General features: G+C 37.4%; 1 protein-coding gene across 1 annotated transcript in view; it reads left to right on the forward strand.

Annotated features, from left to right (window-relative positions):
* ascc3 (activating signal cointegrator 1 complex subunit 3) overlaps positions 1-23,424 on the forward strand; it is a 264,538-nt gene that overhangs the window by 27,206 nt on the left and 213,908 nt on the right. The window contains exon 6 of the mRNA XM_079626050.1: positions 6,370-6,472. Within this exon, the coding sequence (XP_079482176.1) occupies positions 6,370-6,472 (103 nt within the window). The remainder of the gene's footprint in view (positions 1-6,369; positions 6,473-23,424) is intronic.

Consider the following 23,424-nt stretch of genomic DNA (forward strand, 5'->3'; position numbering starts at 1 on the left):
AGCTCTGTTGACAACTATGTGTGCTCTGATTGGTTGTAGGTCTATCCAATTGAGTGCAGAGTTTTTTTTTTTCCTGGTTCGATTAAGACACGGCTCATAATCAAAGCCCTGTGGAGCTGTATCAGACTCACATTCTGCCTAGAATATGAGTATGACGAAGTCAGGCTAATAAACCTCACTAAATACTTAGTTGTATGCTTAAAACAAGCAAAGCAAAAAATAACAGAATTCAAGATACATCTGGAGTAGATTAAAAAAAGTTGGAAATAATATCTCATTATGCGGTGCAAATAGTGGGAAGTCTAATCCAAATCTTTAAGCCATACTCTTCTAGCGAACAGTAATCTCAAGACTGTGTGACCTTTGACTTTGAGCACTTTTGCATGGCAAAGTTAAATTTATAAACAAAGCAAGACCATTTGAAAGAGAGAGGAGAGAGTGAGTGAAAGGAGCTGGAGAGAGAAATACGACCACTGACCCTTTAACCTCCATAAAGCTTTACAGCCGCCACTTCTCCAAACACCGTGAGTGCGTTAGTCTTTAGGCGCTGTCTATTAACCTCCACCTCCTGATGACCAGCTGTGTGTCTGAGCTCGGGATGCTGAGTGTCAGGATTTACTGTACCTGAGATCGAGACTCAGCGCTCGCATTAAAGGAGACTCGTCCCACACTCGCCCACTTCCCTGGAACATCACAACACTGTTTAGATTAAAGATAAATCTCTCACACGTTCTCTGTCTGTCACCTCTCTTTTTCTGTGAGAATGTGCGTCATTTGCTTCTGTGCTTTAACATGACAACTTTAGGTGGTTTAGGTTTGAATTAAAGGCGGCATGCCTTTATAAAAGTGGTTTGTCTGTGGAAATTTAATTAATTATTAAAGCAGACTAGAAATAAGTATTATGTTTGAATTGTGTTTATCGTTAATAATAGGTTTAGATCCAGTTAGAAATGTCATATACTGAGGTTTAGCGTGTCCTTGTTACCATATTGACCGCTTTACTTTGGGACCATAAAGGGAAATTTCCTATTTTTAGCCATTTATAGAAAAAATGTTTTTTTTTTGTCCCCACTTAAAACCTCATGCATTAAATGACCGTATTATAATTTTCAGGTTTACACTTTACAGTAAGGTACCATTTATAAACTTATTAACATTAGTTAACTATATTAGTTAACATTAACTAACAATGAAAAATACTTCTGAAACGTATATTAATCTCAGTTGATTAATTTCAACATTTACATCTGTTATATTATTTAATGGACCTTATTGTTTGTAATAACAATGAAAGTTGTATTTTTTACCAACTAACGTTAATCAAGATGAATAAATACTGTAACAAATGTATTGCTCATTGTTAGGTAATGCGAGTTAATGCTTTAACAAGTGTTAACTAAACCTTATTGTAAAGTGTTACCATTGTATGAATGGCCTTATGAACAAAATAATGTATATATATAGCATATAGAAAACTATTACCAAAAGAGATCTGATATTTTAGCTGGAAATTCATCATATTTTCGTAATGCTTTTTTATTTATCTTATTGTGAACAAGTCATTCATGCACATTTAGTTTTTAAAAAAAGTTTTTTTAATTTTGAATATCTATATTACATAACTCATATTCCGGACATCTCCAATCATTATGTCAGCTTAAACCCCGCCCCTTTCTTACAAACGAATTAAGACTTTAACTTTACTAAAACTTGACTCTTGGATTAGATTTCATGTCTGAACATGTCTGGCTCAGATGCACAGCAAGCTTCCAGAAAATGTAAAAAATAATAATTTTAATACATATCTAATCTCATACAAATTTACATAATGAAAAAACGCATATTTTTGCACCATGCATTGACATTTTAATGAGACATAAGCAATTTTGTTTTGTTTTCTTAAAATTTAAATGACTGCTAAACAATATTTTCAAACACTTCACATACAACTAAGATATAAAATACTTTGCTAACACTTTCCATGAAGGCCATGCTTATGAATTAATTATAATGGTTTTAAGTAAAGTGAAAACACAGGATGCAATTTTCCAAATGTTAAGAAATCACGAAGATGCGCTCATTATACATTTTAAGTTGTTTACTTGTAAATGTAACTAATGAACAATAATTCCTGTAATAAAATGAAGAAGATAAAAAAAAACACTGAAATAATTAATACAAAGAGTTGGGGGAATTTTTTATTTATTTTTTAATGTCACATACTAGCCAAACACTGCAACAATAATTTAAAATATAATTCCAAACTCTTATAATGCAAACATTAAATGCATAATTGATAACTAATTGGTGCAGCAAACAAGGGTCTCTGGAACTATTTTATATTTGATCATGTATAAATCAGTGTAATTGTGATTATGAGCATGGACATTGAAAAAGCAAATGCATGACTTATAATAATTAGAAAAAATAATATAAATTTAAAGGGGTGGTTGATTGAGATTTCACTTTTTTCATTTTAAATAGTGTGTAATGTTGCTGTTGGTGCATGAACAGTATCTGCAAAGTTGCTGCGCTGAAAGTTCAACATATGCAGAAATATTGTCTTTTAAAAATCAGGAAGTTTAATGCCTACAAAAACGACTCGAATGGGACTACAACGAGATACTTCCCGGGTTTTATACGTAACTAACCCATATATTTACATCAACCCTCCCTCCGGATTATGCACAAAATGGGGCGTGGCCATATTTCTGTGGCGTTGTGGAATAGGAAGAGTCATATTGGAGAGCTGTAGCCATGCCGTCGAAAGTGTGTTATTTTCACGCAGCTGTCATGTCTTCAGTGTTCGGGCTTCCTATGGACGCTGTAGTTCGTCAACAATGGCTACAATTTCTGTTTTATTATGTTCCTGAAAATTACAATCGTAGCTCTCTGTGCTGCGCATTTTACGGAAGACAGCTTCCAGAATCTCCACGAATTCAATGCCGGATTAAACAAGAAACTGTTTCTAAAACATGAAGCAGTTCCAACTTTAAACGCAGAGGCAGCCGTTGTTGGGCCACAACCTGTAAGTAAGACTTAATAATTTTAAATGTTTGCATGTATAATTTCAGTCGTAATGTTTTAGTTTTATCAGGGACGTAAACAAATGCCAGCGCTCGCGTTAGTAGCAACTTAATTATGCTATTTCGTGTGTCTATGACAAACGCGTACAAACATTTTGAACCTGCAATTTGTAAGTATGTACTAATTTAGTAAATGTATTTTCCATGTATACTTTATGAAGTAATTTTTCGATTTGATCAAGAACGTAAACCAATGCCGAAGCTGTTTGTTTATAGTAGCCAGTTAGTTCGATGCTATTTTGTGTGTATAAGACAAACGTGTATAAAGTTAAAAATATATATATGTAATCGCAACAGCAAACTTCAGCTGCGGTATTACTCAGTCATTTATTCAGTTATATTAAATGTTTAATCAGGAGAAACCCGTATCTCAAAAGCTAACAAGCAGCAGTGGCATTTTCAAGTAACAGCATATCGAAATTATTATATAATAATAGTAGAATAGAATAATAATAATAAAAAAAATTTACCATTCAGAAACGTTTTGTAAGAGCCGTGTTTGGGGAGGTTCTGCTTGACTCTTCATTGCCGCTTTCTGGGTTTAGAGTTGGGGTACTCGAACTCGGACTCGGACTCGAGTCCGGTCTCGAGTCCAATTTTGAATGGACTCGGACTTGTCACGCACTCGAATGAATTTGTACTCGGACTTGACACGGACTCGGGACATTTTAGACTCGGAAAAATGTCCGAGTCCAGTCGAGTCCGGGCACTGGATGACACAAAACGAAATTTTGTGAATTTTTTTTATTCAAAAACGAAACGAAACAACGTTGTTTCAGCGTTGAGCATTGTAGCCAATAGCAGTTAAGTGCATAAACACAGTGGCAAATCAGAGGCGTTTTAGAGTCCGCATGCGAATAATTAGCTCAAAATGTATGTTTAGAATCAGCACGAGCTTTATCCTTTCGCAAATCCCCTCATAAACAACAAAGTCTCTCTAGACGCAATATAAATAAGATATTCACTGTGCAGTGCGGACAACTTCAGTCAGTGTTTATGACGAGAGTTTTAGGGAGAGTGCCGAACGCGGTAAGTGATGGCTTAAAGGGAGCGCTGTTGACAATCTAAATAGTTTTGTTTTTCATACTTCTAGAGGACCAGTGGTTACGTTCACACTGTAAATTATAAAGAGTGATAACTGCATTTAAATGTGGGATTGAATCCACTTAATTTTGTCCTTTGAGTCATGAAATTGCGATGATTTGACACATAGCAACATAAGAACGTGTTAACCATAGCAACATTTTGGCGTCTGATAATGTTTTCATTTTTGTTGCATTTATACTTTAGTCATAAGTTTACATACTCCTTGCAGAATCTCCAAAATGTTATTTTTATGTTTTTTAATAAGACGGATCATACACATTGTTTCTATTTAGTACTGCCCTGAAAAAGCTTTTTCACATAACAGATGTTTAATAGCCTAAATAAAATACAAACACAAAATAAAGACAAATTACATAGGCTCGATATTAATATTGTGTCATTACCTGAATGATCAACAACTTTTTTTTCTTTTCTTTTTTTTTAATGGTTGAGGAAAAATCATCCAGCTCCTGCACATTCTTTGCTTTTCCAGCATCTTCTGCATATTTGACTCCTTAATAAGAGTGACTATGATTGTAAGATCCATACTTTCACACTGGTGACAACTGACTCATACACAACTATTACAAACCCTGCAGACATTTAGTGATGCACAAGAAGGAAGCATCCGTTAAGAGCCAAGGGGTGTAAACTTTTGAACTGGATCATTGGTGTAAATTGGTCTTATTTGTTTAAAAATGCATTCAATAATTTAGTCCAACCCTTCAGAGGCTAAATAAGATATTAGCATGTACAACACAATAAGACAAATGTAAACATCATCATCTTGCTCAAAAGTTTACCCCTGGCTCTTAATGCATCGTGTTGCATTATTAAGCATTACCTTGCAGATTCTAAAAGATGTACAATAGGTAAACGTATGACTGTAACTATACATTGCAATCATTTTGTAAGGTTTAAAATATTAATTTAAGAGCTCAGTGTTGAGACCTTTCGCCGGGATTTGATTGACAGGTGATCTGACCAATTATAATGCAGATACACGCCATTTTTGTTCGACAAACAAACCAAATCAGTTAGTAGATTAAAGGCAGTGGACTTGAACTTGAAAAATAGTGTGTTTTGATTTCTTTTTTAGAAATTTGTGCTACAACTAGAAGAGATTATCAGTTCACGTGCTGCTTGAACTGAGGCCTACACATTAAAGCACCACAAAACAGTATTTATCGTTTGAATTTCATAAAAATGAAACAAATTGAAAGCTGAGACTTTATTTCAAACCAAAAGTACCCTGCTCTGTCTTGTCTGTTGGCACATTGTTAGTGTCCTCTTTGCTCCGACCGAGAACATGTGGAGTGAGAGAGGAATGGCTTGTCGGACGTAGCAACAGTAACCAAGAGGGGCGGGTCTTTGTGAAAGGTCAATTTCAAATAATTTAAATCTTTGTGGACTCGGCCGGACTCGACTCGGACTCGGATGTTAAGGACTCGGACTCAAGTCCGACTCGACCCTCTTTGGACTCGGACTTGGACTTGTACTCGGTTGTTAAGGACTTGGACTCGACTCGGACTCGACAAAGGTGGACTCGGACCCAACACTTCTGGCTCAAACTGTACGGCAGTATTGAAACCATTATTTACATTTGATCGGAGCACATGACATGCAACACTCGCCCGTAAAGGTGATGGGCGTGAAGTTTCCGGACAACGTGCACTACGCAGTTTAGCCAATTACAACACACCGGCCCAACTAACCAATCTGAGCCCATGCCTGTTTCTGAGGGAGTGGTTTCATAGAATCAGGAAGTCAACCGGTCGTTCAAATGACAGAGGAGAAAGCGGCTTACAATAAAGGTCAAATTTATGAAAAATAAGTCTTAAAAAAAACAAAACACCGAAGACATGTTATATTGCACCCCATAAACACAATCATGCAAAGAAAAAAAGCAGTAAACCACCCCTTTAACTATAACTGTTCTTGTAATACAGTATACGTCTTAATGAGTCTTTATACATATATTTATTGAATAGTAACACTCATTTATAAGCATGGACTTCATAGAAAGTGTTACCAATAGTTTTTTACGATTATTTTTGTTGGCAGAAGGGACTTCACACACAACATGTTTTTGTGTTTAAAGCAATAATGCGAGATGCAGGGCATGAAATATATATATTTTTAACTTTTAAAGTTGGAATATAACATAAACATGTTATTTCACCCTCAATCTGTCCAGACCAGACCTTAAAAACAAAGATTTATGTTTCTCATGCACAGATGATCCTCTACTGGAGAGATTACGGAGTAAACGCCACTGGAGTATGTGATTGTCTGACTGGGTAAACTGTCAGCTTTGTGAAACCTCCATCATATCAAGACATGAGGATATTAACATTCATAACTAGTGTGTTTCTTTAGCTCGCAGTAAAAGCCTGACAGTGCTGTTCACACAACTTGAGAATATGAGCCTATGAAATATGTAAGATGCTAGTTAACAGTCTCGTATAGATGTCTTCACACATCTAAAGCCGAAATGATGATCGTGGGAGCTTTGTTTTAAATGTGTGAGCGCAACACAAGGTCTTTCACCACAGAAATCACATAAACCCGCATCTACAATAATAAACCATAACTTTCACGAGTGCTGTGAAGTGTGACGAGCCCACGGACAATAAAATGTGCAGCAGTAACGTACAAAACTCAAAGCTTGTTCAGAGTAAAGTGTCTTTAAGAGGGATTGTCTTGCTGACTACACTCGCTGTGAGAATAAGTGACTCTGAATATATGTGCAGCTCTATTGCGGGACTGTAATTTCTAAGCTATTCGTCATCTCAGTTAGCACTCTCTTCCTGTGAGCACTTGGCCATTAATGAGGAACTGAGCTGCTCTTGAAAGACTTAATCCATTAAACTTCCACTTTTTAGTGAAATGGTCCTTTTCTGTAAGTGTTCAATTAGTACAATTACCACAGGTCACCTCTGTTCCTGCAAGGCACTGTGAAAAGCTCTGGAAGTGAGTGAAATATTCACAATGTGACCTCTTTTTATTTTTTATTTTTATTTTATTTTACAAATTTGGATACTTATTTATCAAATATGCAAGAAAGTGAGAGGAAAAAGCAGTCGGTATGTTTATAGTATACATGGGAACGCCAGTTCAATGGATAGTTCACCCAAAAATGTAAACTCTGTCAGTAATTACTCTCCCTCATGTTGTTCAACCCCGTAAGATACGTTCATCTTCTGAACACAAATTAAGATATTGTTGATTAAATCTGAGAGCGGTCTCACTCCTCCATAGGCTTCTAGGCACGGGTATATCTGTGGCAATAGCCAACTATACATTGTGTGGGTCACAATTATCCATTTTTCTTTTATGCCAAAAATCATTAGGATATTAAATAAAGATCATGTTCCATGAAGATATTTTGTACATTTCCTACCGTAAATATATAAAACATGTACTTTTGTGAGTGAATGCAGCACAATCGTGAACATAAATGCACAACTTTAAAGGAGATTTTCTCAATGTTTCATTTTTGTTGAACCCTTTAGATTCCAGATTTTCAATATTTGTATCTCGGCCAAATATCCTATCCTAATAAACCATAAATAAATGGACAGCTTATTTATTCAGCTTTCAGATGATGTATAAATCTCAATTTAAAAAAATGACCCATGTGACTGGTTTTGTGGTCTAGGGTCACATTTGTCATTGCCTTGCCACAGAACTCTTAACACATAGTTTGTTGGGAGACGGTGTTTGCTGGATTATTCATTAAATTTAACGAATATTTGTGTGTCTGATTGGTCCAGACGCTACAGCAGTGCCAGTGTATTTGGTTGGACAAGTGCAGCATGTGACTTGTATAAATTGCTTTAGCACAGTGCGTCCTTAAATTATATATCGCTGACTGTACTTTGAAGTTTTTTTTTCTGAATGGACTTTTTCAGAGGATAAAAGTAAGAATTAAATTATCTCTTTTTCACTCCATGGTGCGTTTTTTTTTTTTTTTTTTGCCACCATTTGACTTTTTCCCCCATCAAATGCTGAAATAGCTGTTTATATACAGCAAGCTTTGTTTCAGTGTGTGTCCAAAGCATGTGAATGAGACACACGATTGTTCGTCGGTTGCTAAGCGTCTAGTCGTAACTTTGTAACACTGCATTGTTTCACACTGCACGCGTCTGGCTCCACGATAGGGGGTTAACAGCGCAAAATCTGTGCTAATCGTGCTCTGGAGCAGGGTTTCATATGCCGGTGTATAAAAGTGGTGCTGACCCTGCTTCTAAATTACAAGTGTGAAACATTCCTGTACCCAGGGTTAAATAAAGCAGTAAGCCCCTTGAAGCCGTGTTTTACAGTGGATGTAGAACCACTAAGGGGCGTTGTTAGCTACGACGTGGAGCGGAGTGAAACCCCCTCAGCTGTTCTAAATCCACTGTAAAACACGTCTCCAAGGGGCTTACTGCTTTTATAAAACGGTTACTCCATAAAAAAATCATTTTAATATTCATTTTATTCATAAAATAAACACCAGCAACAAAAAATATAACGTTATAACACATGTATTCCTCCGCCAAGCAATGTAGTTCCAGAGAGGTTGCTAAGCAACACATGCAGCAACAAAGAATCACAAACGGCAGTTGCGCATTAAAACTAATGTAATGCGGTCACAGGTGTGTGTGTGTGTAACACTAATGTAATGCGCTCACAGGTGTGTGTGTGTGTAACACTAATGTACTGTAATGCGCTCATGAGTGTGTGTTTGTGTAACACTAATGTAATGTGCTCACAGCTGTGTGTTTGTGTAACACTAATGTAATGCGGTCACAGGTGTGTGTGTGTGTAACACTAATGTAATGCGGTCACAGGTGTGTGTGTGTAACACTAATGTACTGTAATGCGCTCATGAGTGTGTGTTTGTGTAACTAATGTAATGTGCTCACAGCTGTGTGTTTGTGTAACACTAATGTAATGCGGTCACAGGTGTGTGTGTGTAACACTAGTGTAATGCGGTCACAGGTGTGTGTTTGTGTAACACTAGTGTAATGCAGTCACAGGTGTGTGTGTGTAACACTAGTGTAATGCGGTCACAGGTGTGTGTGTGTGTAACACTAGTGTAATGCGGTCACAGGTGTGTGTTTGTGTAACACTAGTGTAACGCGGTCACAGGTGTGTGTTTGTGTAACACTGATGTAATGCGGTCACAGGTGTGTGTGTAACACTAGTGTAATGCGGTCACAGCTGTGTGTTTGTGTAACACTAATGTAATGCGGTCACAGGTGTGTGTGTGTAACACTAGTGTAATGCGGTCACAGGTGTGTGTTTGTGTAACACTAGTGTAATGCAGTCACAGGTGTGTGTGTGTAACACTAGTGTAATGCGGTCACAGGTGTGTGTGTGTGTAACACTAGTGTAATGCGGTCACAGGTGTGTGTTTGTGTAACACTAGTGTAACGCGGTCACAGGTGTGTGTTTGTGTAACACTGATGTAATGCGGTCACAGGTGTGTGTGTAACACTAGTGTAATGCGGTCACAGGTGTGTGTGTGTAACACTGATGTAATGCGGTCACAGGTGTGTGTGTGTGTAACACTAGTGTAATGCGGTCACAGCTGTGTGTTTGTGTAACACTAATGTAATGCGGTCACAGGTGTGTGTGTGTAACACTAGTGTAATGCGGTCACAGGTGTGTGTTTGTGTAACACTAGTGTAATGCAGTCACAGGTGTGTGTGTGTAACTAGTGTAAGTGTGTGTGTGTAACACTGATGTAATGCGGTCACAGGTGTGTGTGTGTGTGTAACACTAGTGTAATGCGGTCACAGGTGTGTGTTTGTGTAACACTAGTGTAATGCGGTCACAGGTGTGTGTGTGTAACACTGATGTAATGCGGTCACAGGTGTGTTTGTAACACTAGTGTAATGCGGTCACAGGTGTGTGTGTGTAACACTAGTGTAATGCGGTCACAGGTGTGTGTTTGTGTAACACTAGTGTAATGCGGTTACAGGTGTGTGTTTGTGTAACACTAGTGTAATGCGGTCACAGGTGTGTGTGTGTAACACTAGTGTAATGCGGTCACAGGTGTGTGTTTGTGTAACACTAGTGTAATGCGGTTACAGGTGTGTGTTTGTGTAACACTAGTGTAATGCGGTCACAGGTGTGTGTGTGTAACACTAGTGTAATGCGGTCACAGGTGTGTGTTTGTGTAACACTAGTGTAATGCGGTCACAGGTGTGTGTGTGTAACACTAGTGTAATGCGGTCACAGGTGTGTGTGTGTGTAACACTAGTGTAATGCGGTCACAGGTGTGTGTGTGTGTAACACTAGTGTAATGCGGTCACAGGTGTGTGTGTGTAACACTAGTGTAATGCGGTCACAGGTGTGTGTTTGTGTAACACTAGTGTAATGCGGTCACAGGTGTGTGTGTGTGTAACACTAGTGTAATGCGGTCACAGGTGTGTGTGTGTAACACTAGTGTAATGTGGTCACAGGTGTGTGTGTGTGTAACACTAGTGTAATGCGGTCACAGGTGTGTGTGTGTAACACTAGTGTAATGTGGTCACAGGTGTGTGTGTGTGTAACACTGATGTAATGCGGTCACAGGTGTGTGTGTGTAACACTAGTGTAATGCGGTCACAGGTGTGTGTTTGTGTAACACTAGTGTAATGCTGTCACAGGTGTGTGTTTGTAGAGTAATTTACAACGGCTTTGAACGCGGCAGAATCAAGGACCAGAACTATCCGTTTTCTAAAGTAAGGTTTAGGTCGACAATAACCCGTGGTTAAGTGCAGTGTGAAAAGCACTAATACCTTATTCACGGCAGCACCATCCTTGATTTTTAACGGGAATGAAAGTTAAACTGTGAGGGATAGACATGCATCTCTTCAGTGGGTTATTTAATGTATTTTTGGATTGTTCTGCTGATGAAACAATGCAAATTATATATATATTTTTTTAACAGTGGATGCCATTGAAAACACTAAGTCCTCACAGCCTCACTTTCATACCCGTCATGGTCCTCTCTGAATATAGTCTATTGTGGACTATTTCAGTTTATTGACAACTCTAACTTTTTCACCTGATGCTCGTGTGCATCTCCATGAAGGTTACAGGTGTCAGTAATGATAGAAGCATTATAAATATGTCATATTTCTCCAAACATCATCTACAGCTCCCCATAACTTGAGTGAGCGACTCGCATGAAAGCTGGAGAGAAGGGGATATTCAGCGGGTTCAGGGGTGCAGACGTGACCGTGTCCCCAATACAACTCTGAAGAAAAGCCCAGAGACGTCTTTGAGATGGAAATGTTACGGAGGTAGCGAGGGTGTCCATGGCAGTATGAATTATTCAAAAGAACCTTTTGAGTCTTGACGGTCAATATCTGTGACTGAAAGGAGAGACAAGCCCAGAACCGCGGTTCTCAGAATACGACTCTTAGATCTGAAAGTAGGAGCTGGGTTTTCTGTAATAGGCATTTCTGTCAGAGCCGTGAGATGAGAACTAGGTTACAACTAGTTTGGCATAAGAATGTGTGTGAGTATCAGGCTTTGTGTAGCATTGATAGCACAGCCGGGTTCACACACAATGCCAGGCATGAATGCATGTTTCATGAAAACATGAGTGGCCTGCCATAGATGGTTTATCAAGAAAAGCCGAGAAACAACTCTTTCGTGGTATATCAGCAAGGTTAGATCAGCTAGGTATGTAATTGTATGTTTACTTGTATTTAGGGCTGTCAAACGATTAAAATATTTAATCGCGATTAATCGCATTAATGTCATAGTTAACTCGCGATTAATCGCACATTTTGATCTATTCTAAATGTCTCTTGATTTCTTTTTGTACCATTATTTTTTCTCATTGTAATGCTCTTATCAACATGGAAAAGTGGATCGGCTTGCTTTGAGCAAGTTATTTTTATTGAAAACAACATTGACATATACTGTGTTCAATTCTCACTTGGAGCAAATAATCTCTCACGCAATGTAACACTGTCCATCAATAAAATGGTGAAGGAAATACTGACGAGGTGACGTTACTGATATTGACGAGTGGGCGTAGAAACGCATCAGCTGTGTGTGTGCTTGGCCATCAAGTGGTATTGATAGCTCAGTTCACAACGACACACACACAGATCACTTTGGTCTTGTCAATTGAACCATTTGGCAACTTTTTAAAAGTAAACTTTCCATTCAGTCTTATTGGCATCCATTTCGGCGTCTCGAGCTCATCATTCATCCACTCAAAACGCAACGTTAAAGCGGGTCGCACACCGGACGAGAAGCGCGGCGCCTCGTATTTAAAATTCGAACACATTGTTCTCTAAGAGTGTACACACACCGGCGGCGCCATTCTGCGTTTTTATTGCTGGCCATAAACTGAGAAAGTGCGCGTCCGATGTGCGATACGAGTTGTCCTAGGCGCTCGGCGCTGCGCTTCTCGTCCACTCTTTGGCCGGTTCGCATCGCAAGCCCAAACAAGTGTGTGCGCCGTGCCTGTTGTTTTGTTTCTGGTCTAGCTAGATCCGGTGTGGTGGTGTAGTTTTAATAACGTTACTAGTTGTTGCAAAAGCATGTAAAAAAAACTACAAAGTTTGCTAGGCGTTAATCTCGCGATGATAAAAAAAAATTACGCCGTTAAAATGGGTTTGCGTTAACGCCGCGTTTAACGGACAGCCCTACTTGTATAATAAGGTTCCTTTGAGTCTGTCCTTTGAGCACATAAAATATGTTAGATAAAAAGAGGTAACACTTTATTGCCCTTGTGACATATGCTACATGTACTTACCATAGCAATAACATTAAATGATGCACAATTACATGCAACTAACCCTCAACCAAACCCTAATCCTACCCTAACCCTATAGCAAACACATGTAGTTGCTTAATATTACTCTGTTAAAGCTACAATATGTATTTTTTTTTCACCGCTAGGGGTCGCTAACCTCTTACAATAACAAAGGCGTAGGTTTATGACGCAGTGACGAGCTGAATGCTGGGACTTGCTGTCAAGCTGATGGATCTAATAATGTTAATGTTAGTGAAAACATTCATGTTTTTTAGCATTACAGTGTTATATGAAGCAGGGCGCGATTGCTAATAATAGACAGATATCACACGCGAGTCCCGCGGATATAAAGGAAAAAGGATTAATTCTACCGAACTACCCGCAACTGCAGAATTACTACTCACACAGGTCAGTTTATTTGACGAATTAAACTTGTGAGGTAACGCAGCGCTGTTCACGCGCTCTAACGTTACACTATCATACTAAACTGCATGTGTTTAAAGTTATAATGATAGTTCGTTTGCTATATGAAACTAGCAGATTACTAGTTAGCTAGATCAACATTAGAATAACATACAGATCATATTATAACATTTCATCATGTTGAACTATTAACATTGATTTTTTTTATGTACATTTGCTCACCTGTCTAATAAAGAATGTGCAAGCGCAGTGTCGCTGTCAAGTCGTGACTCGTGAAGCTCTGTCGAGTCCAAGTTTGTCGCGGACGCTAGCTCTCGGCATCTCGAAAACGCCACGGCGATATTGAGCCTCATTTTAGTTCTCCTTTTTTGTCCCAAAGTCTGCTTGCCATGGTCCATAATGTTTGAACGAAATAAGAACAGCGTGCCGCTAAACGTGACGCACTACGCAGTTGTCCACGTCTGTCGCCATGGTTACAGCAGTACGAGCGGAAACCGAGGATAGCGCGGATATTGCGTCATTGACAGGCGACATTTTTTAAAATTGGAATTTCTCTGAAATAAAAAATCTTTGGAGACTTTTGGGATATTGTAAGGACACAACTGCAGGAAATATATCACACTGTGCATTTTTGGATATTTTATTACAAAATTCTTACATATTGTACCTTTAAATATATAGTCACACTGTAACAATGACACCTTAAAATAAAGTTTAACCAAAAATCCTAAATTGAATCTGTTCAGTGTATAAAGAGCTCGAGTCTCTTCAGAAACTTTGAAAATGTATCTACTCTATATGAATTAAGTGGTTTAGACCAAAGTAGTAGAGTTGCCTGTCAGCGGATGGACAGAAATGTCTCAGATTTCATTAAAAAGATCTTCATTTGAGTCCTGAAGATGAATGAAGAGTAAATGATGACAGAATTTAAGAGGTTTATTAAGAAAGCCAGAAAATAGCAGAAAGCAGGAGATGAAGTTATGATTAAAACATATTGCACATGGTTTATTGAATAATCTGACCAGCATACAAGCACGTGTTGTTATAATAGACTGCTTCACAACAACATCCTATAAAACCTTAAAACCTGATCGTTGTGACGGAAGTGAATCAATCAAAACTAACTTTAGCTGGAAAATATCTTTATTCAAGAACCGCTATAAAGCCAAAACAATCTGTTACCTTAAATTATCCGTTTATCTCTGTAAAGCCGCTTTGAAACAATCTACATTGTTAAAATCACTATATAAGTGAAGATGACTTGACTTGACTTAAATTGCATTATTCCTCTTATCTCCTATTTGTGAAGACATTCCACATCCCATGAAAACCCCCCAATCATAAGATAAAACAACAATGACAAGCATTGCAAGAGCAGTGATACAAAGTACTAAATATAACACATAAATACGACAAATTAATTAAAGATTAAATCATAAATGGTATAATTCAAATGACTACTACATAAATCACTAAGATGATTATAAAACTAATTTAAGAAAATAAAATAAAAAACAAATGTATTGTTGCTCTCTTGAAGCTACACACAATTTGATATTAAAACGGAATTATTTTTAATAAACATTTATTAAATGGAAGCTCAAACGGGCTTGCTTGACACACCAGAACCAATCAGTTTTGTTCTCATGCGTAAAACTTGAACATTTGAGTTTCGATTTACCAGGCTAACTTCTTCACATGAAAAATGAGTAATGCTGGGCTACAAGTCTGCTCTTAACCCTTTAGAAACTGAAGCTAAAATGGGTGTTTTTCACATATTTAGATTTTTTGACTGTAAAATTCTAAAACAATGTGCTATCTTCATGTGCAAGGTGTAATTTTCAGAAAAAGATTAGCTTTCAACAAATTACAGTTATTGACCATTATTGTGTGTGGTGAGTTTGTAAATAGAATTTAAATAGACACAAATAAAAAAAAACGAGAATAAATTTTCCGATTTTTATATAAAAAAACTGAAAAATCACGAACGAAAGAAACTAACACTTTCAAGTTGAAAAATGAAGTATAAAACAACTATACAAGTCTTTTTTGTGACATTGGGTTGCACAGTTTTAATTTAGGACACTTTTTTTCATACACGCACACATACAAATGCGTCCATTCATATCAGGCACGCACACACACACATGCATACACCACATGTAAAGATACGTGAAAAACTAACGGCCATCCGCCTCCCAACTTTCATTAAAAATCATCCCAATCCCCTCTTCTGCTGTCTACCACTTCGTTCTCCATGTATTTGTTCGTGTCTTTTATTATTTTATGCAATCCAAAACACTCTAACCCGCCGCGCTTCGTATCTCTCGGTTCAAATCCTTCCTTCCCGCTCTGCCAGAAAGCTGCTGTCATTTGCTGACGGAAAGCATGAAATTATCGTAACAAGCCGCATATTGCCGAAATGCGCATGTTGTCTACTGTCAGGGGCAATTTGAATGGTTTTAAAGTCGGCATGAAATCAAAATTGACCCTATTTACTTTGTTAGCGGATATTACTAGTCTTGTGGTGAACAATTAATCCGTGCAAGTTAATACACAGAAAAAAATTGTTTGCCGAAGTTATCTTTAATCAAAGTTTGAAAAGTTACTTCCGGGTCTGGAATGTTTCTTTTTCTGATGACATAGGCTCGACGACTTGGGTTGGTTAATCGCTTAACCACTCCCTCAAACCGTTACTCTGTACACGCCTAAAAACTCAGTTTTTAGGCGGGAGTGAATGGAATTAATGAGCTGTGTTTATTGAAGATTAAATACACTAGAGTCACTCAGTTTTTTTATACTCTCTATTTCAGAGTACTTGCATTTTAATTTGTATATAAAGACAGTTTAAACAAATTTGAATAAGTTTTTTTTAGACAATTCTGACCTACCCTACCTTTAAAGAGATAGTTTACCCAAAATTATGTCATAATTTCTTTATGTGGTTCTAAACAGTGTTGGTTACCACTCAATTAAATGTTATGAAGAACAAATGCAAGAAATGAATAGAAATGTTTCCTGTATACAACCTGAGAACATCAAACCATCCGCTCCTTGTTAATGATCTAGCTGAGTCTGTAAAGCTGGTAAAGGTTGTGTGAGCAGCACAATAGAGTCCGGCTGTACATTCGTCCGGTGTGTTGTTGTGCATCATTGTGAGCTTGTTGTAAGGTTAGTCCTGAGCTCACCTCAACAAAGAGCATGGTTGTTTGGGCACCTAAAGGCTTTGAGAAGTTGAGCTGGCTGGTTTTGAAGCAGTTCAGCGGCCCGACTCTGGAAGCATATTAAGAAGATGAAAGCCAGTGCGGTAGTTTAATGTTATTACTGACGTGAGTGAGAGAAGATCACAGCTGAAGACAGTCTGCCTCTTGGTGATAATTTCTCATTCTTTCATTCTTTTCATTTAATGGAAGACCAAAACAGAATTACTCACTGAATTAAGGTCTTTTATATTTGATATCTATCTGACACAGTTTTAAAGAGAGGAAAAGAGAATTCTTAAAACGAATACATAAGCAATGTGACGCTTTGAAAGAGCACTTCCTTTGTCAGCAGTGGTTAGCAATGGTTCTTGTTTGGAAAAGCACACTAACATAAATGTATGTGTTTTTATAGTATGCTTGCACAGAATGTACATTTTCTGTATGCATGTGCAAGACAAACACAACCTATGGACAACATGCATTACACATACAGTAGGTCAGGGGTCACCAAACTCGGTCCTGGAGGGCCGCTGTCATGCAGAGTTTAGCTCCAACCAGGTCCAACACACCTGCCTGAAAGTTTCTAGTATGCCTAGTGAGACCTTGATTGGCTGGTTCAGGTGTGTTTCATTGGGGTTGGAGGTAAACTCTGCAGGACAAGCGGCCCTCCAGGACCGAGTTTGGTGACCCCTGCTGTAGGTAGTCAACCAGAATGCCTATTACCGCCACGCTAGCTGCCATGGCAAAGTCTCCGCGGCAAAAATAAACCAGTCGCATTTCAAAGTCGTTCGCGAAATGACCGCCAGGTGGCGCAAAGGGACATTTTGCAAAACAGCAGCAATTGACCCTTTACAGGGAGTTTGATTGACAAGCGATCTGAGTCCACCATTTTTGTCCGAAAAAGCAGTCCGGAGAGTTAGTAGATTAACGTTGGAGGATTTGATCTTGAAAAACGAAGTGTACTGACGTCATTCCGCGATTAAAACAACATTCCTTCTGATGTTCATTCATGTTTATTTGATGCTATAAATGAACTAGAAGGAAGAGATGATCGGTTCACGAGCAGCTTTAACTGAGGCAACACAGCGATCTGTCACGACACATTAAAGAGCCACAAAGTGGTATTTATTGTTTAAATTTCTTAAAAAAATTACCAAATTTGAAAGTTGAGACTGTTTCATATTAAAAGTAAGCTGGTCTGTCAGTGTCCTCTCTGCTCCGCGATGTGTTTTTCACTGCGTGAGAACATGGTGTGGCGTAAGAGAGGCGTGGCTTGTCGGACATAGCAACAGTAACTAAAGGTCTTTGCGAACGGTCAATTGCCGCATTTTGAAACGTAAGTGGGGCTAATCTCAATTAACAGAAAGGATGAAATACTACAACTATGGTAATTTCCAAATAAGCCTACTACAAACATGAAAAATAAAAAAAGAGCTATTGACATTTGCTGTACAACAACCTAAGATTTAGTGGAGTTGAAACTGCATGTTATAAAGTAGTAATTTTATTATTTATTCAAATAAATAAAACATTTGGTTAATGTTGTTTAAACAAACGATACATAAATATAGACCATTATTTGAATAATATTTAAAATGCAGCAACGGCGGCGGTAAAAGTATTACTCTGGTTGAGTAGCAACTGTACAGCCATTAGTCTCCACCGTCCTTCCCTCCTGTCATTCCTTCACATTTGTTCTGTCTTCCCCAGTTTGTTCCCTTTACACACTTCACTCAGTTCAGTTAGAAAGTTTATATAAACATTATAATGTTATATGTCAATGCAAGTCATGTTTGGTATCATTTGAAAGGTATCAGTGTGACTGGTATAATGGACCAAAAGTTTTTAGGTTGTGCCAAATTACCATCCAAATTACCTTCTGTCCCCTACAGAATTTCCCAGGTCTCACTTTGGAGGATGTTTTGTCTGGGTCTGAGTATTTAAAGACGTGTTGCAAAAGGCTAACTTTGTTTTAAAGTGGTGCTTTTTCCCCGGATAGCTATCCGATCAGAGAAAACAGGCCCTTTTATTCATTAAAACAGTTCAAACAGTTCACAACTTTATTGTCATTTTTGCTACTGGGCTTTAAATCAGACAGATCTTATTTCTGCATCATTGCTATGTTGCTATCATTTTAATCAGTAAGGTCAAGAGTGCTGTTATCCCGTACAGGATGATCAGTGAAGATCACAATGTGCCTATTTTTTTATAATTTTGGCTACAATGCATTGAAAATAAATATTTACTTACCTCACTTTGGGATATTATTTACTTATATATTCAAGATATTTACTTTTATTTACTTATTTTATGTTTATACTTTTCTTTCTTTCAATTTTGTTAATGAAAATCAAGCTTATAATGTAGTATGTGTTTTTAATATGCTTGTATAATAAACCATGTGTAAATTCATAAGTCGACAGCATTGCTGAGTATTTTCTGCTTAAAACTGCAGTGAACCAAAGACAGTCTCAAACACACGGTTTGAAATCGCTGGTGTTTCTGACGTCACACACTACCTTGTAACCAATCAGATCAACGTGTGATCGTCAACCAGTGGATCTCTGAGTGAGTGAGTGAGTGAGTGGAGGCGGGGCTCATTTGCATATTCATAGAACCACGTATACTAAATGAGGCGAGAGTGTCGAGTTACATTCAAGGTATTTTGAGGCATGAAGAAAAACAGTTTAAAATGTAATTTTGGTGATCAAAGATAAAATGAACTACAAGGGGACTTTAAACAGTTTTGACTATTACGTTACAGATGTTTCTGGTCTTTTGCCCACTAGTCATCATCTTTTTTTTCTAACCACATATGTTTATTTGTACAGTAGTTGTAGCAGTGCTAACATTGTGTAAAATAATTCAGCCTTTTGAAAATTAAGAATTTTAAATTAGGATTTTATGAACAGATTTTATTTATTTATTTACTTATCATTTCAGGCTGTACCCTTAAATCGTACAGCTGATGCCCATGTTATTTTGTTATCCAGTTAAGTGGAAACTATAGTGTGCTTAGCACCTGCAAGCCTGGATAATTTCACACCCAAACTAATCCTGTTATATACTGATGTTTGGAGATTCATTCTCTCCTGAAACCCCTGAAAAAGTTTGCAGAAATTAATAAACTTAGCATGTATTCAACTGGTCAGTTATGTAGAGCAGTGTGAAGGCCATTGAACTGGATAGAGACACTCGACTATCCAGCAGTGAGCTTTAGATGGCAATTAAAACAGACGCGTTGCATAATTAACACTGTCATTAAGAGGACATGTGTGATTAGATCAGGCTGCTTGTAATGACCTGTCTGAAAACTGAGCTTTCACTTGCATTCAGACATCTCCATCTCCGGCTCTTTTGCACACAAAGGTGTCATGTTGGCAAGTCTTGTCTTTCACAGGCTTTCTGGCATCGAGTTCAAGAGGCGAGGGGATTGAAGGTTTGCACCATGTCTGTGTCTTTCATGTATCGCTCCTCTCAGACTGCTTTGCTGGTCAATCTTTTGTTAAAAACAAATGTAATATATTGGAGCATATCGAAAAGTGCGTCTGCGATTGCTTGATGTGATCTTTTGAAATAAGAGCTCAGACTGTGACGACATACTGTAACTTTCAGAACTCAAAATTTCCTGCCCAGTCCAAAAAGACTAAACTGAAAAATAAAAACGGTTTTGAACCTTTTCAGCTTAATAACATCAGAGAGATGAATGCATTTAAACATATGAACACGTTAACAACACCTATTGGGTGTTTAGAAACTTTCCAGTCACGGCAAGAAAGTACAGAGCTGCCAACTTTTGGAGTGAGATTTATGGACGGGGGGACGGGGGGAGATGTATAGAAAAATTTAAAATTTAAACATTTTTTTTTTTTTTTTTTTTTGAAATGCAACAATAAGTGTAGGCTATTGTGATTGTCAAAACATTTGGTAGCCTAACTACACATAATTGTAGTGACAGCATGGTGCAATAATTGGTATCGGCTACTGCTTTTATTATTGCTTGATACAAATTTTACAATTTCAATTTAATTCTTGTTGTTTTATACCGATCTTGATTCAATTTGATTTTGGATACATATTAGGTACAGTAGGCTAGATGTTACTCTTTCTCAAAAAAGAAAATCTGTAAACATAGACTACTGAGAGCCCTGTCAGCTGGTATTATTAAAGGTTAAAAATAACAACTAAAATTAAATATAGGCCTAATGCGTTTTTTATTACAACAACTTTATAATATTATAATGATATAAGTAAAAAATATGTAATATAGCCTAGTGCACATATTTAGCAAAATACAAATTTATACTAATACTAAATATATTATAAAAGAAAAATTTTTTTTCTAGCCAACGTACGTGCTATGGTCATTACATGGCTTTCCTGAGGTAAATGTAACGTTATGTGACTGTAGTCTACTCCAGATATTTTATTGACCTCTCTCCGCGGTTGAAAAACACTGATTGGACGATATTATTAAGAGGCATATACATTTCGGTAAGTTGTAGGCTACTGTATCTTTCAACACACGTTACACACCTATTGATCATTCGTGTTTATTTACTATTAACTAGGCTAGTAAAGAGAGATGGTCGGTTCACGTGCCATTTGAACTGAGGCGCTACTAGCGATCTGTCACATTTAAAAGCGCCAAAACGGTGTTTATTGTTTGAATTTCGTAATAAAATTGACAGAATCTGAGAGATGAGAATTTGTTCCATATCAAAAGTACCCTCCTCTGTCCAGTCTGTCGGTGTCAGTGTCCTCTTTGCTTCGCGATTTTTCTCTGCGTGAGAAAATGGATGTGTGGCGTGAGAGAGTGTGTGGTCAATTGCGTGAGTCTCACAGTCAATGCGTGAGAGTTGGCAGCTCTGAAAGTAGAATAGAAAAGGGGTCATGAAATGGAGAATCAAAATTCTTGATATATTTACACGTATATGATGTTACTCTACAATACAATTACTCAACCAGGCCCCGCCCCTTTATTCTGCACATGAATTCATTAAATGAGGAATATTGTGACGTGTTCGTTCCCGGAAGAAACTCAAGACTACAATGGAGGCGTTTCAGGGAGTTCAGAAACACTGACACTGATATAGAGAATGCATTAAACAATAAAGACATTTGAACATGTAAAATAAGCATAATTGGCCACCCAGTCAAACTCTGCTTTTATTTCTATAGCTCATACATTCTCCCAAACACCTCCACTGAGAAGGTGTGTAAGCGGTGGTGGAATTTTCCATTTTTGGGTGAAGCGTCCATCTTTGAGCGGTTTAGTGTTCAGGCAGGACTGAGGGACGTGTGCTGAAAGACAGATGAATAGGGGAGCAGTGGGTGAGCCTTTAGAAGAGATAAAGAAGAGATCATTCAGACAATCAGCCCGTGCCCCGATGCAATCATCCCATCTCATCTGCTTTCAGGAGCTATTGGGCTTTTTATTGAGCTGTTGTCCTGCAGTCTGATAGCACTTTAACCCTCTGATAGGGTTAATATTAAACCCTAGCCTTTACTACGCTGGCGGCACTTAGTCTTACAAGACATGAGCTGAAATAGTTTTGTATTGATGAATGGGCCGAAATGCCTTTAGATGCTGAGCTGCTCTCATCAGCAACAAGAGACCAACTTACAAATACACATACAGTGGCACTGCAAGCTAACGATTTTAGTTTCACTTTGTCTAGTCATTTTCTGTCATGGATGATTTAATTATTTGTGCAGTCACATCTGGCTGAGAGAGGTTTTTATGGCACAGCTTTCACTTTAAATTAAGCATTTTGACATTTTTGATGCCAAAAAGTCTTTGTGTGTGTGTGTATATATAGAAATATATACAGTATAAGTCCCATTTATACGGCAAAGTTCACACTATATGGTTTTCTGCCAACTATTAGATTATACTTTTAGATAAATATACCTCAAGAGAAGTACAAACCTATGGCTGTCAATAGAATAAAATAATTGTGATTTAATCTCATAATTTCTAATCTTTCCTGAGCAGAATTATCTTATTTTTATAAAAAACTTGATAAAATAAATTGTTCTGGCTCTAGTTTCTGATTTGACAAGCCACATTTAAAAGCTTTGAAAAATTCAGCAATATGCAATTAAATTGTCTTTCCAACGAAAGTACATTTGTTCAATTTGTACATTCACAACCAATAATAATTATCTTAATCTCAATAACTATAATATTTCCATTGTTTTTTCCAGTGAAAAATCCACTAATAATCATTAGGTAAATTAATTAATGTAGCTTTTTTTGGCCTCTATTTCTCTAACTTCTTGTTGTTGGTTTAGCAAATATGAACATATATTCATATTGTAATACGAGGAGATATTTACAAGCACAATTTAATTTGCTCGAATACAAACAAGTACACTAGGTTTTAAATATTTCTGATTAAAACTGTATTTATTTAATATTATTAAATTATTTATATTTAAAAAATTTAATTAAATACCAATAACAACCAGAAAAAGAAAATATGTTAGGCAAAATGCGAGGCCTTTGATTATCAGCAAGCCCCGAAGTACACCGGGACTCTTATTTTGAAGTGTCTTTACTTCCAGCTGCTCGTTCATACAGACGAGGGAGATAAAACATGAACATATTACAATATTAACACCATAAAGTAAACATTGTCATATTCCATCAACAGTAGATCATAAGCAATAACACTGCAACAGTGCTAATTTACTAATTTAATTGTGTTCGTTTTTTAGTTTTGAAATTCGTTTTTTATTGTGTGACATTGTAAAGCACAATCGGTCAACTTGTGTTGTGTTAATTGTGCTATATAAATAAAGTTGCTATCGCTATATTGACAGTTGGAATGAAAAAATGTGTGTATGATTACTGAATATGTAGTAAGCC

The sequence above is a fragment of the Phoxinus phoxinus genome, assembly GCF_949152265.1.
Source record: "Phoxinus phoxinus genome assembly, chromosome: 10".
In the NCBI taxonomy this organism is placed as follows: Eukaryota; Metazoa; Chordata; class Actinopteri; order Cypriniformes; family Leuciscidae; genus Phoxinus; species Phoxinus phoxinus.